Genomic DNA, 16,438 nt, shown 5'->3' on the forward strand with positions numbered 1-16,438 from the left:
TAATTCTAATCACATTGATAAAATAGTACGGATGTTAGTCAATTACCGATTAATCGAACCGATCGGTTGAAGCAAAATCTTCAACTGTACACAATTCATCGTTTCTTATCCTTTTTTCTCGTATCTTGGACAACAAATAATTAATACTATCGGTGTTAACAAAACAGTACAAATGTCGCTCGCTAAGTTAATCGCTAATCGGAAATTGGCCGAGGTCAGCCCAAGAGCGCCGCGAAACTTTCCGTCTGACGACGATGTTATGCAAAACGATCCCATCGTCGATTAAAATTGTTCTCCCCGAGTTGCTCGTTCGCCAACGTGTACCCCTCGAAAGATCGGCGAGAGAATAATCCCGCGGAATCGCAACATCCGTGACGAAAGGCGGCGGCGCACTCCCCCGACTGAGGATTTTAGAAGTTACAAAATTACAAAAACCCGCATCGCGCAGAAAGTCGTGCGGAAGAGATATGAGTCGGGTAGGGAACGAAGGGGGACGTATATAAATACACGCATATATGTAGAGAAGCAGCCTGATCGGAACGACAGCCATCGTGGAGATCCTTAATTGTCCTTTGCGTGGTACGTTATTGTGTGTAACAATTATCTCTATATACCTCAGCTCGGGTGATTGCGCGACTAAATTGTATCTATTGTTTCCTTCACACAGGACGAACGCGCGCGCCCTACGAACAATCGTGTCGCGACAGCTTGCAAGCCTTGCGTCTTCGTTTCGTCGTCTCACCACGGCGAGATCTCTTATTCGCTAAGAAACGACGTCTCGCGCGAGAAATTCGGCACGCCTCTCTCGTCGTAGATTAAAAAAAAACAAAGAACATCTCAATATATTAAATTATATATATATTAAGAAAATGGTACACATAATTTTCAATTTATAAGCGCTACCTAATCGCCTTAGAAACTACGGGACGTCAAAATAATCGTTAAAAAGAACTCTCTCGGCTCCTGCGAAATGCCAGATAAGAAAAAGTTTTGTTCTGCGCACGTCTAGAAGCAGACAACGACAATAAGAAGTAATAAACAATTTCTTTTTCTTTCTTTCCTTGCGCCAACGTAATTTTGCGACCTGACTTTAATTAAGCTTGTGACAATAAATTACAGCAGTCTTGATATCGTTTTATCGTCAACACTTCGTACGACCTTCTCGAGAATGCGGTTCTTGTTTCGATCCACGCAATTTCTTACTCTCCCTTTATTCCTTCGCGCGAGGGCCCTTTGCGCACGCCACGTGTGTGCATTGAAAAAGAATTTATAATGATACATTATCAGTGGTTCATCCTGTGAAAGCAACGAATGCGACTGCACGAACGAAAGGTTTCTCCTTATTCTCTTTGCTTTCGCGACTCTCGTTTCTCAATTCGGATATTCCGGACGTTCCTTAATCGATTGTTATATACAAACACACACCGTGCGAGCACGAGTAAAATAGATACGATTCGTTCACGCAATAGCCCGCAAAGTATACAATACTTAGTACCTTAACCGCTTAATGTATAAGTACATTGCTTTTTTAAACACCAGAAGTTACACAATATACGAATATATCGATTCTGCTTTCCTACGCCGAGCGTATCCAAAGTCGAGCTGTGTGAGAGAGCAATGCCTATTGTTTCTCTTTATATATAATATATATTATGTACATATATATATCAAGCTTACAAATATAAGATTTGTTTAAACGCGTTTGTTTTATTTTGCGCTGCCTCCTGACTTTTAATGGCCTCAAAAAGCACTACGCCTAAACATTATACACTGTATCGGAAGACGGCGTTTACCGTAATATTGCAAAAATAGTAAAAAATTTAAAAGGGGCCACATTTCTATACACAATTCCACATTATCGAGAACTACGGAGAGCGCGCTCCTCGACGCTCCTCTCTCGCGAATCTCCAATCAGATTCAAGTCCCGAAAGTTGATGATAATTTACGTGTTTGCTGCGTGTAATCACACATGTTGGTTCGACGAATTTTTGCGAAATGCGGTTTTCCCCCATGAACGGCCTGAGAATGCGGAATTAGCTATAGAAATTAGAAACATCAACAGATCACATTCACTTCTCGCAGAACGCAACTTTATTACTTTCATAAGTCTGTCGAAAAAATGGCACTGCTTGCACATCGTTCTCTTCATGCAAATTGTTATTACGTTTCCCTTGCTTAACGTAAAGAGCTTGTTAAATAATATGCGAGACCACTGCGGGCTATGTAAGTTGGCCAATTTACGTTCGCTTTCCTCTCGAGACGAGCGTGCTCCACCAACTTGCGACTCGATCGTTCCTTTTTTTTCTTTCCAACTTTTATAGAAAATATCGGCGATGAAATATGAGGGTGCAAATGACTGTTGCGCGGCTTTCTCGTTGATTCTGTTCTTACAACCGCTAAGACACGTACCTTGCAACGCAATTATAACTGCATACTTCGTTTCTCTAGCAAGTAAATGTAGCGCAAGTAGTTACTGGTGCAAGCGTTGCTTTACGCATTCCAGAATTATAAAAAATTGTGGAAAGTGTCCATTGAAAAATACGAATCTATTATTGAAATGCGTAATTGAAATCTATTAATTAGAAATAACGATGAATTAAAATTCCATCGATAAAATTTTAATGTACATTCGATATATATCGAAGAATGATCGTAGAGGCAATATGATAATTTTTTATTAAAGTATCAATTGTGACGGAAGTTATGATTCTAAAGAAAAATAGATAAGTGACATACCGAGCGATTTGGTCTAACTGTAGACGTGATCACAGTCGTACAGCCATTTGTTACCTCGTATTTTTCACAAACAAGCCTAAACTCGGATCACGTAGGTGCGCATCGACCGTCACTGCGCTCCGATGAATCAACGGATAATTAAAAATATAATTATATCGTGATGTGTCATAATGTTCCATAATTGACTAATCGTAAGCGACCGTTCGGTTGAAAGATAACGGAGAATTGATCTACGAATCTAGGCAATTTTTGAGATATATCGTAGAATTCGTAACATAAATATTTCGAAGATTATAAATCGTGTAACGATCGTAATAATGCGAGTCGCAGTAGATAACGTTCTTACTGATAACGCGAATCGGTTCTTGCGGAACAAAAAGGAATGTCCGAAAAGTCTTCGCGGACATTGAGCAAACGTTTTCTTCTTCTTCTTTTTTTATTCTTTCGCAAACAAGAACACACATTTCGCTACACGAATAAATGAAAATGATTTTCGTGATATCTAATATCAAGGATCATGCCATGAAAATAACAAATGCAGTAATCGTTATATCAAAATTAAGAGTGATTAAAGGACGACACAGGTCTATAGCAAGTACTTTTAGTTATAAATCGTGATATAAATGTTCAGCAAATTTCCCTTTATAGATATTACAATTTTTACGCAATTATTATACAATATTCTAGTGATTATGTGTATGCTTTTTTTCGTCCGAACCGTGCCGATAATTCCTCCCCGATGTTGTCAAAATACCTTCTCCTCCTTTCTCCCCCTGCGCCTGCCGTCTCGCGCGAATTACGCAAAGTGCGACGGGCGATCACGTAATATTTTCAACTAGTGCACAAACAAACGCAATTACAATGTGGCCCGACCCCGTTTTACAACGCAGAGGAAGAGTTATTCGCACAGGACAGAGCGTATAACGTTTGTAATTGGTATTATTGTAACTTGTCAAAAATATAGTGTTCAATTTTAATTCGCCCTATTGTTGGTTTTCTTTGTGCAATCGAAGTAAACGTTGTTGAATGCGTCCTAAATTCAAGAGTCACATTCGTAAACATTTCAGCAGGATTTTAAGATTCAATTTCAAACACGGATTAGTCGGGCATTGCCTGAAATATTGGCTATACTCGGAACAAACTTGGAATTTTGCTGCTCGATATATATATACATTCATTATCGAAATATACATATTTCTTTCTTCATTTCTATAATGGTGAGAACCAATTATTATTAAAATTGATCCGATCAAACGTTCGACTTTTAAATACGATAGATAACGATCGAGCGTACACAACGATAGTATGTCATCAAAATGCTCCAAAATGCGCGAGATAATTGATGAAACCAACAACGGGGGACAGTAGTATATAAATATTCAACTGTATGTTTTCTTTGTTACACGATAATATTAGCTAATCATCCACTTTGTTACTCTCCTATTACTCTATTTTGTAGCTAAATTTGTTGCTTTCACAATAATTTATATTCTAAATATATTTTATATTTTTAATTGTGTTATTTAATTGTTATAGAAGTAAAATAGTACAATATAATGTAATTGTTTGTAATATTCATATAACCCTATTATTCAGGAATATCATTTCTAAACGTTCCGTTAAACGTAACGCGATCGTAACTTTCCTCCGATTATTCAAAACATGAAAAAGATTTTCTCGCATTTTTTCCGTATACAAAGAACTGTTATGACTTGGATATGATCCCATTATTTGTAACATTGTTGCCTTAGATACAAATACTGTGGAAGGAAGTTCGATCGCGGAATATTATTGGGGAAAAAAAATCGCATTCTTTATAAGTACCCTTTTTTTTAACAATTTCAACGATTTAGTAAACGCGCGTATTTCTTTTGTCGATTATTGTAAACTCGTAGATCTCAATATCAATTGGGAATTTACTTTCTCTATCACGTTGTGCACACTAGCCACATAAAAACTGAGACATCGAAAATAGTGCACTAATTGCTTGATATTTTATCTTTTATTTTAAATAGTTAAATCTAATATATTATATTTATACACACGTAAATAGTGCCAAAATGTGCCAAGTGGACACGTGAGGAAAAATACAAAGAAATAAATATATTTCAATATTATAACATTCCTGTGTACTTATAAAGAATGCATTCGAATAAACGCAAGAAAAAATGCATTATTATAAATGTTTCTCTCTTAAATCCTAAATAGTTCTTTGAAAATGGTGTTATGGTATATGCGGCCTCTAAGAAAATTAAAATATGCCGTCTACTTATCAGGTGAGATCTCTCATGAGACCACGTAATGTTATATCGACCGGAAGAGTCGGAAAGAAGAAATGAAAGGCGAAAACCTTGGATATTATCTAGATATTAAAAATGTCAATAATCAAAAGAGAATGGACTTAAAATTGCTTCTTATATCCTCAATCTAATTAAGAATGTAAAGCACATCAAAGAAAAGTTCATTTTTCAATAATTCTTATTTATTCCTACATTATTCCGTATTGTAGCATAATTTTTAAAAAACAGCAATCTTTTTAGACCATATATACCATAATAGAGAAAATTGTAATTTTCATTTTTAAATAACATCTATTATATTTTAATATTAATAATCTGCAATATATAAAAAACTGACGTAATAAAAACATTCATTTATTTTTTGGCCTCACTTTTTGACACTAAACTATAAAGGTAATTGAAAAGGGTGGAGAAAAATAAATGAGAAAGAAAAAAAACCAGTAACAACTAGCGCTGTTGCGAATGTCAGAGAATTCCACAATTAAGTAAATGTCTGCTACAACAATACCCCTTTATGTTACAGATAATTAAAAAAAAAGAAATTCTCGATTATATATCTCTCGGAAGATTAATCCTGTGTAAACTAGTCAACGTCTTACAAGTCGCGTAAAAGTGTCGTTAGATGTTTTGTGCGGGGTATTAAACTTGAGTTTAATAATTTCATAATTCTCGAAATTGTAATAATACATATCTATGTATATTAAATAAAAGTAGTCTTTAAAATTGATTATTGTAACATTTCATGTCTATACGAGAAAAAAATTTGATAATGCTGTCCTATCTATCCTATGATCGTTTATATATCTTAGGCAATTATATATATATATAATATATTTTTTTCTCATCATGAGTGTATAGTCATTTTTTTATCATAGAGTTTAACAACTACATCTTTAAAATGAATATACGCATAGAGCCGGGTACATAGACGTACTTCACACGTCCTAATTAGCATACTTGTAGCATGCCACTGAACTGTAACACGTATGTCACGTTTGACTTGTGTATGCATTATATATATATATATATATATATATATATATATATATATATATATGAGTTAATTTTTTTTGATTAAATTGAAAAATCCTAAGTATCTCTAACATCCTTACATCTACAATTGTAAAAGCCTACAACACGAAATGAGGGTAATTGGTTCAATAATCTAATTGAATATTTGATTGAATATTAAACTTCTTCGTTACTATCACACACTATTTAATTTAAATGTCCTCTAATAACTCCATCGCAAATACTAGTACACAATTAAGCATATTTAAGACCTAAAAAGTGGATTGTTACAAAAAGTACGAAACATATACAAGCCACATTACAGAACGAAAGAAAGCAAGTGTATTTTACGTAAAATTGTTAAAAATATTAATCATCGTAAACTTCGATGTGCCCGAAGTGTAAATATTCTCCAACTGCCGATATACTTAATGAACGTAACGAAAGGCAGAACAAATTGAACAAAGAAAAGAAGAAAAGGAATAAGCGGTAATAACACCGATAGATAGAAAAGAAACGATAAACAAATGAGATATATATATGTATAATACCTTTCATATAATAAAATTTTTTTAGCGCTATCTATATTTCGGTTGTTTTGTAAACTCCCATACTCTTTATAACTATATGAGAAATCTTTGTTATTAGATATATAAAAACCTAGAAATTATATAATATATTTATATACCTCTTATATAATATTTATATCTTCAATATTAGGTTTTCAACGAAAAATATAAAATTTGTTAATACTTATATTATTACATTCAGTACGAATCAATTGGAAAATCCTATTAAATATATAGATTTAAATATAATAGAAATATCATTTTTTCTGTGACATACGTTTCACAGCTCAACCATCGAGAAAAAAATCCTCCCATTTTTTTTAATGCAAGTGGGAGGAGACTTTTGTTGCGTTTATTAATATTATTAATTTTTCTTTAAACAATTATATAGTTTTCGAGGTCCCGAAACTTTGTCCACAACTGCGATTATATTGTTCTCGTGCTAAATGTTCTGTAACCCGCATATATTTGCGTTGTACACGCTGAATGTGTGTATAGTTAACACCCTGCTAGATATTTATTTTGAATTATGTATAAAATAAAACATCTTTGTTTTTTCTTTTTTAGGATCCTATAACGCTTACATTTGAGCGTTAACATTAAAAAAAAAATGTGATATTCACTAAATATACATACATATAGATGTATGTATGTATGTATGTATATATATATATATATATACGGAGAAATATATTTTAAGATTACACCAGTAAAGATTCTATCATATTCGCGTACTCACTTTGGCGATAAATCAATCGTATTCTTAAAGTCAATTGGATTCTTGCGGGTACATGCTTACCGCGATAAGAAACGTGTTTTTCAGTGTTGTCACTGTACCAGAGTAAAAATACGAGTCCTTGCAAAATCGTGATACTACTCACATGATATTCTTTCAGAGTCTGCGGCTGCCAACGCCTCTTCGTTTTCTTTCTAACGGAAAGGCGGAAATTGTAACAACAGGATTCTAAGGAAAGGTTCGGGTCTAACTTGTTGAGACTACTGGAGTCTGACAGTACGGGCACTCGCGCTGACTCGGAGCGCACGTCGAACAGACCACGTAATGATTGCAAGATAGGGTGACCGTACGATTCTGCTCCTCGCAAACCATGCACTTTGTTGCCGTTTCTCTGTACAGCACCTGGCAATACAGCAATGTCAATAAACCACATAGCATATAGAACATATGTATTCTAGTATCTCTAGCCATATCCACTAATTTGAAAGACTCCGATTGTTTCGGCGATTTGTGACAAAAGTTTTTACCTTTTCCACCTCTTCCAGATCCGAGCGCAATTGCGATTGAATCGATTTCAAGGTGGCTATCGATAGTGATCTAAGCTCGCTTGTTTTCCTCAGTGTATGAAGATACGGGCCGCCGTTGGACGCCTTGTTTTCGACCCTAAGCGCTTTCAGAGCCTGCAAAAAATCCATTCTCTGGAGCACGGCAAATTGGGGCTTCGATATCGTAAGATGATCGCGCGCTAAGTTAGGGGAGATATTCACCTCGTCCCTTTGCTGTTCGGCGATAGTCGCCTTCCTTTTCGCCTCCTCGCTTTCCAATTGCCACGCCGCGCAAGCCGCGCGCGCTTGATTAATACGCTCGTCCCATGTCGCCAATTGAGCACGGCTCGACGACAGTTCGTCTCTGAGCCTTTGTACCTGCAATAAGCGTGGATATATACGACCGATATCGTCACTGTCTTCGAGATATATCCGGGAGACACTCTTTTTAACATATCGTGCAATTCTAACCTCGGACAACGATCCTGTGTTACTTGGACTAATGGAAAATGCATTGACCAATGGAGATGCTGGTAGAGTGGGTTGCGTACGCGACGGTGACATTCCTTGGTTCGCAAAATCAAATAAACTACTATTGAATCCACTAAGTTTAGAAGCCGAGCTACTAAGTTGCGAAATATGATTGCTAAATGGATCTGATATCTGATTTATAAAGGGCAATGTCTGAAAGTAACCGAAGAAAAACAAGTTAATAAAACCATTTAATATTTATCATAATACGGCCGGATAAAAAAGGGTCAGCTTACGGATTCCATGGAATCTTGATGAGAGAATCTCGATCCGGTAAGAAAACCAGTCTGTAATTGCTGAAGCGGGCTCGACGTTGATGGCGAGAAATTGGTAAGAACTGAACGTTCAGCCATGCCCGGTATATTGACCGGGGCCGAGCTACCGAGTAGACCGGAGCTAGCTAGGCCTGCCGATATCGAATTGCCAATCGGTGAATTTGTATCCCTATGAATTGAGTCGACTAAATTTAATGGGTCGTCTAAATGTAGCTCGTCTAATGCATTTCCTGGAAAAAGATCAAACATCCGTGTTAAGATATTGCACAATACGTAAACATGGTATACATATATATAATTGTTGGATACCGTCCACACTTACCTAGTACAGATTCCACAGTGTCGTTTGAGTAGAACGAATTCGAAAGTGGTGAAACAGTGGTTGCTAATGGGTGACTGCCTAATGTCCCGTTCAAATTGTACGCGATGTAGAGGCTCTGTTTCTGTTGGGCCTTTTCAGCTTTAGTTAACAAAGGGTCGCTGTCGATGGCGACCATTTGCTTGCGAATTTCATTCTGTCGAAATCAACATCAATCATGTGATATATAAGAGAGATCCTAAATTATACGATTCTAAATTATATATCAATACTCCACGGAGTAAATCTAGAATCCAGAACAAGAACAAAAAGTGATGTAAATATGGATTATTTTATCTATATTCTAATTTATAATAATTCATTAAATTGGATCTACGCTCATGCGAAACTTGGTTCTTCCATTCAGGTTCTAAATTCATTCCCGAAAGTACATGTGATATATTGCCCGAAATACTACAGCGCGTTACATTGAAAAAAACAAAACTTACAACTTGTATGAGAGAACTTGGGTTGTAAAGTATGTTCGTAAGTTTCTGCTGCGCAACCGCATTCATGGCGGAATTGGTATTATTGGAATTGTGTAGTTGAGCGCCAGGCGCCTTGCTGTGCGAACTGTTGCTACCCAAACTGCTGGTGCTGGCGGATTCTGAGACCTCGCCGCTCCCATTCTGCAAGTCGATCAAGCGGTAACGCTAGGTTTGCAACATGGCATAAAAATACTATATTAAAATCGCTGATAAATAATGTAAATTAAAGTAGTCTGTGCGAAATATGAAGGATCGAGACTCACGCTGCTGTCACTGAGTGGCTTGTCCTTGTCGTGCGAGCGCTTGTCAGGTGGAAGAGCGTTGCTGAGTATGTCTGCCAGATTCGCTCCGCAATCTATAGGTACCGCCATATCCCTCGCCAGGCTCATTTCTTCTGTTGGCAACACTGCTTCCATCAACACACCATACCAACGTCCCAATATATCAATTTTGAGAAACAATTTTGACGGCTATAGAATTTAGCATTTATCAAACCGGCTCTCTACGTGTAATTCCAAATGTGTAATTCGAGAAAGGGACTCGCGAGTCGCGCGACCCACTTTGCAACTTATTGTCCATTTCTATCAACGCAGGTTAATTTTATCGTTTACCTCTTACCCGTCTTCTTTTCCTAGTTCTAAGAGTTAGAAGAAGATAGATGGTAAGTTAAACCGTGATTAAAGTTAATCTACATTGGTAGAAATGGGCATAAGTCGCGAACAATCGCGACAGTCAAGACAACTAGGTAAACGCGTAATAAATTCTAGATTTCTCTCGACGTACATGCACGGTATCATTGAACTCACAAAGCATATAATAAGACTGTTTTACGTACGATTGATGAGTGTACACTCACGGTCAACATGCGCGAAGGCGCAGAAGACGCCGCGCGGGCAGTAGCCAGCTTGTTGCACGTCGTTGCATTTGGTGGACTTGTAGATCTCCGGGTGGAACTGCTGCTCCGTGCGAGTATGACAGTACGTGCACGCATCTCCTTGCTCGCAGTTGCCCGGCTCGCCCCATTCTTCGCCGTGTTTCACATTCGGGCATGGCGTCGAGCTGCAATCATTGTTAAACATTTAGAAATTATTTCCCGGGGTCCGACTGGGCGATCAGAGTCGACGATACTTACCGATACTTATATTTCCGCGGGCTGCGCCGCTTGTCCTTGCTGTTGTGATACTGCGGACAGGCGTATCCCTGTCGGCAGAGCCGCGGCGGTCTCTTGCACGGCTCGGTCTTGTAGTTGCTCAGCACATAATTCGTGTCCTGCCACTTCGGGTCCTCGTTCATCAGATTACGCTCCTTGTCCAGTATGTTAGGCCCGTTTGACGAGGAGTTCGGATCCGAGTCCGGATTCTCCAACGCCTGGATCTCCTTGATGTCGTACACGGGCGGGCGCAAGTCATGATTGCCGTGCGCGAAAGCGCAGTGCGGACCATTCTTCACGCAAAATCCACGGGTGTCAGTGTCGTGCACGCACATGCACGTCTTGTAGTAGCGCAGATGATAACGCCTCTCCGTGTCGCCCGCGGTACGATGTAGGAACGGACACCTGTTCGACAAGATAATGTTTCACGACCTCGAGCTGACAAAACATGATGCTTTTTCTGTGCGTTCTTCTCCTTTTTTTCTCCGCAATCATTAATAGTCACCCTCGCATTCCTCAGATGATGCCGATGTTGATACGCGCCCTAGGCTCATAATCCATTTTCTCTTGTTCTTATCGATTTACAAAACAAATGTAATTATTTTCATATCGACAATATTATTTATCACATTCGATTTGTATTATTTATTTATACTTCTTACAAGAATTGTTTTCATCAGTAAATATAATAGACAATTAAACATTACACGCGATACTCTAAAATTTAAAATTTCTATCCTGGAACGTTGTCTGCAATTCTTTTTTCATTGCAATTACATTATATGACAAAAGAAAATAATGCAAATAATTTTGTAATTTGTTAATAATAAAAATAAAAAAGTAATTATTTCCAAATTAGAAAACAAAAACAAAACGGCTAAAAGTGATAAAAAAAAATGTATTACGTATTAGCGATGATATTGAGATACTTGGAAATTTATTGTTAGATACATTCTTTTTATGTTTTGAACAAACCACGAGACATCGAACTAGTATTTTACCGTGTTATACAGTAGTAATTCACGGTTAAATCAATATAAGTACGCGTTTAGTTGAACGGCGAGCAAAACTTTAGTGACTCGATTACGACGCACCTAACACCACGAATAAGGTTTAGATACATAGCGATTCTTTGTTGTGCCATCGTGCCAAGCACGCGCGGGAAAATCGATAAGAATGGGCTTCCTTTGTTCGGCAACTCATAACATTGAAAATTTCGGGAAAGAAATTCACCTTGTGAATGATGTGCCTTACGATCGCTCGATGAAAATCACTTTACGCCGAGCGGAATAAAAATTTATAGCCATAAAAATAATTTATGGCCTATTTAACGTCGGTGGGCTACCGTTTAAACCCCACGCGACGATTTTTCCTGCGTAAAACCGAACCACCTTTCACAGAAAAAGACAGAACGATTAGACGCAATTTTTCCGTGATACTCTTGCAAAATTGTCATTGTAATATTTATTTAATAAAAAGTCTAAAGAAATTAATTGTATACACGCTGCAAAGTTTGTTCGATTTCAGTAAACAAAAATCGAGCCATTCTGTTTCTTGCAATTTGAACAAAATGACTTGTAATTTGTTGAACGTCGTTGATTATGAAATAGCCACCCGTTTATGCAAATCAAATGCGTATTTCGAGGTACGCGTGCGTGCGTACGTGTTTACGTTACCGTCGTGGAAATGAAATTACAAAATGTTAAAGCGATACGCCGTTAAATATGGCATGCTAATTTATGCGCAAAGTGTGGAGAACTTTAACTTTCTGATGTTACAGTGTCACTGCTTCCGGCAAAAGGTACGCCGGAATGTATAATCGATATCGCGAAAATTATCGGGAAATATTGCGTTTTCCATTCGGGAATCGAGAAACGGAGACCCTTAATAAATATTATTAATATAATTCTCGCAAAAAATCATACAATTTATTAGAAAAGATGCTTTTTCTCGATCAAGCTGGATCTTGATGGTCTAATAACAATAGGTATTTGTGTGCACAGAAAAAAAAGGAGCGTCAAATCAAGACGTATACTCATATATACGCAACAATCTATAATCTTGGGAATGAGATTATATTGCGTCGAGTTAAACGAAGAAAACTTGCTTGAACGAAGTCATTTATAATTCAACCAAGAAAAAAAAGTTGAAATTCTTATAAGATTATAGATTGTTGCATATATACAAGTAAATCTATATAAATTTTAATTTGATTCTTTTCCCTCTTTTCCCATTTGTCGATATTAAAAAAAAAAAATCACTTCACGAGAACGATCTAGGTCATAATTGAGAACACGGAATCGCGCTTCCTCCGAAGAGTTATCATCGCGGGATCATCGGGTATCGTCATTTATCGGGAGAGAATATTTACGTCGGAAATGCGTTGTATCGGCTAAAAATGTCGCGATGTCACGCCGCATTTCTCAGCGGGGCAGATGTTACGTGTGCGTTACGTGTCAACGACCAACAAAGCGAGGACGGAGCACGAGTCTCCGCTTCATTCTCTTTTTTTTTCTCTCTCTCTCTCTCTCTCTTCTCTCAAGCCTCCGATTACCGAACTTTCGCAAACGAGCCGCCGTGAATCGTGGCAGCGGCGAGCTTCCCCGAGGAGAAGGAGGAACGTCCTTCCGAGTCGCATTCCGAGAAGGTTTCGCATGCGTTTCCGCGGCAAGGATCTGCCCGCGAGGTCCTCCGAGAGAAAGGTGTAACCGCGTCAGGCTGTGTGGCACCTAAGGTGCTCCCGTGCGCGCGCGCGCTATACAACAGAATATTACTTTAATTCATGTATACGACGTAGCACGCGGCCACTGGTCGATGGGAGGAGGCGGGCAGCACACGCGGACGCCTACAAAAAAAAAAAAAACGCGAGGCGCACGTCCGCGCCAACGACGGTGTGCGCGCGGTATTTTTCTTTTTCCTCCCTCGCTCCTAATCCTCGGAGTTCCGTGCAACAATTGTCTCTCTCTCCGTGGGGAACGAAAGAACCGCGGGAACGCGCGCGAACGCGACGACGGAACGTAAACACGTACGTGCGCGCGCGAGGGACACGTACGCGGCTCGATAGCAACGCTACGTGTACGTATATCGCGTTACGTTATATATACACACGTGTGTGTGTGTGTGTATATATATATATATATATATATATATATATATGTGTGTATATAAACACATACGCATCACGCGTATTCTTATCGTTACGGGAGAGCCGGTTTGTTCGGCGATACCACGATACGAGAAAAACAGCGGTCCTCCCGTTCCTCGTCGACGAAGATTTCGAGATGGAAACGTCGTCGCGAATGCCGTAACCGCTCTCTGCCATGATGCCCGTACACGAATACACGTACGCACAACGCACACGTTCTATCCTCACGTACGACGTACGACGTACGCAGGCTTCTCACCGACGAAGAAGAACGCACCGCGTGCATCGCGCAACTCGCCTCGCGACTCGCGACGCGCAATAGAAGAATAGAAAAGGGGTAAGAAAAAACTTACTCGTCCCCATCGGGGCAAATGCCAGTCGTCTCGTCGTACTTGGTGCAATAATTGTCGGCGCTGTAGTTGAAGGTGCGGTCCCTCTTTCTCACCGGTCTGCGCCTCCGCTGGTTCATGAAGTGCCAGTTGAAGCACGTGAACGGTCTGTGCTGCGTGCATTTGCGCTGGATGAAGAGGGGACACTGGTCGACGCGGAACTCCTTCAAGTATCTGGAATGCGAATCCACCGTGCCAGACATTATTTTTCACCCGTGGGTTGCCGCGCTCTGCCTCCACGCTGCCGCCTCGCCGCCGCGTCTCTATCTCTATCTCTCTCTCGCTCTCGCTCGTCACCGCCGCTCATACATGTATTTTTGCGGATCGTAGGACGCGCGCGTCGCGCATAGGCCGCGTTCGTTGCTCGCGGCTCGCGGCTCACGGCTCTCTCCCGTTCTTCCCTCTCCGTCTCTCGCTCACTCGCTCGCTCTCTCTCTCTCCCCCTCTCTAGCCGCACCGTTACCTTCTACTTTAATTCTATCTCTCTCACTCTCGCTACCTCTTTCCCTCCCACTCCCTCTCTCTATCTCTCTCGCACACAATATGTTTAATTTTCCTTCGCACTGCACTTTCCGGCGCACAAACGGCCAACGGCCAACGGCCAACTTGGGCCAACTCGTCGAGTCAAGTCGTCACGTCGCGCGTCTCTCTCCCTCCCCCTTCGCGCCTACGTGCCTTTTCTCTCTCGCGGGCTATCGGCGGACAGATATATACGACGCGCGCGACGTGCACCGGGCCGCGGGCTCCGCCGCCCGCCGCCGCGAAGCCAATCGCACTGGTCGTTCGCTCGGTCGGGCACGCGGCCCGGCTCCGGCCGGCCGCTACTTACGTGTAATGATTCGCCTTCTCCGCCTGAGCTGTCAACAAAGGTTTCGAGTCGGACTTCATCTTGGATACAACAACGCGAGCCACCGACCAACCGCGCTCGCGCACGAACACACGCACTAACGCGTACGGCGTACGCCACCGACCAGCACGGCGAACCGTCTCGATCACCGTCACCGTCACCGCCACGACCACCGCTATCGCCGCCACCGTCACCCGGTCACCGTTCGCTACCGAGTACCGTCTACCGTCTCGTCGTCCCCGTCGCCGATCCGTGATCCGTCGTCGTGTCGCGTCGTCGTCGTCCTCTCACTCCTCTCGCCTCTCTCGGCCGCTCTCGCGCTCGCCGCTCGCTGGCTGATGCTGGCTCGCTCTCGCTGTCTCGCTCTTGTCCACCCGCCCCCACCAGACCGGACGCGCGCGAATCCTATTGGACGGGGAATGCGGGCCGCGCAGCGCGCACCGCGCACCGCGCAGTACGCGTTCTACGCGCCTCCGCGGCCCAATCGCCGCGTCCCTTCGCCCCCCGGTCACGTGACGCGCGATAGCTTTCAAGGTCATTGATGTTTTGGTTCGCGCGTAAACGGGATCGACGACGCTAGGCGCTAGGCGCTAGGCGGCTATAAGTAGACGCTGGACAACGCGGGACATGACGCGCGACGAGAACGACACGTAGCCGAATGCCCGATGCCGTCGTCGGCCCTCGTTTACGCGCCGTCCCACCTTCTCTTGGAAACCCGCCTTCCGCTCGAACGAGTGGAACGAATATGTATCTCCTTGGATCTCCTCTCGTCTCTCGTGGTCTCTCGTTCGCCCGTCGAGAGGGTGAGAAGGACTCCGAGGAGTGACGCGTCGTCGTGTCTCAAAAGAGCTACGTTTTGATAAGCGACAACATTGGGAACGGCCGACGGCCTTCCTCGCGCGGTGGCCCCGCCGGTGTTGCTGGTTGCTGGTTGCTTCCCCTCTCGACGGGTGTGATTTATCGAACCACGCGCCGACTTATCGAAATACGAGAGCGAGAGATGAAGCGAAGAGCTCGCGACGTTCTCGCTTTATCTACGAGATAGACTCCCGGCTCGCGATTAGTCAGGTAGACGAGACCACTTGTTGCCCCACCGGCTCCCCGTAGACGCTCCAGGAAGTCCCGCTCTCGTCGCTCTCGTCGAGAATCGATAGCTCGCGAGCGGCGGCGCCCTGTCGGAAAAAAATATCGCAGCATTATCTGCACCGTTGTCACTCGTGTCGGCTAATTATCAATTATCACCGAGAGGAGTAATTCTCGCGAAGAGAGAATAAAGGGCCGGGGCACTTACTCCTCCGAGAATCCTCGTCGAGATTCGCGCTGCGAGATCTCGAACGGAGCGACGTCCAGGGTTACGC

General features: G+C 41.5%; 1 protein-coding gene across 17 annotated transcripts; it reads right to left on the reverse strand.

Moving 5' to 3' along the window:
• Positions 1 to 841: 841 nt before the first annotated feature.
• Positions 842 to 15,525, reverse strand: Unk (RING finger protein unk). 17 transcript variants are annotated; one of them, XM_077403768.1, is made up of 13 exons: positions 15,063 to 15,525; positions 14,198 to 14,407; positions 13,254 to 13,454; positions 10,682 to 11,104; positions 10,385 to 10,608; positions 9,813 to 9,940; positions 9,511 to 9,714; positions 9,026 to 9,218; positions 8,665 to 8,933; positions 8,369 to 8,581; positions 8,120 to 8,275; positions 7,880 to 8,050; positions 842 to 7,754 (listed from the first exon to the last, which is right to left on the reverse strand). In XM_077403768.1, exons 1-13 carry the CDS (start codon positions 15,119 to 15,121, stop codon positions 7,599 to 7,601), a joined length of 2,607 nt encoding a protein of 868 aa, XP_077259894.1. In that variant the 5' UTR covers positions 15,122 to 15,525; the 3' UTR covers positions 842 to 7,598. The 17 variants fall into 17 exon arrangements, with proteins under 17 accessions (XP_077259894.1, XP_077259893.1, XP_077259901.1 ...); XM_077403767.1 differs by having other exon boundaries at positions 9,813 to 9,943; XM_077403775.1 differs by having other exon boundaries at positions 10,406 to 10,608; positions 15,063 to 15,521.
• Positions 15,526 to 16,438: the final 913 nt, after the last annotated feature.

This window comes from Temnothorax americanus, unplaced genomic scaffold, assembly GCF_048541705.1.
Source record: "Temnothorax americanus isolate GAGA-0224 unplaced genomic scaffold, ASM4854170v1 Scaffold18, whole genome shotgun sequence".
In the NCBI taxonomy this organism is placed as follows: Eukaryota; Metazoa; Arthropoda; class Insecta; order Hymenoptera; family Formicidae; genus Temnothorax; species Temnothorax americanus.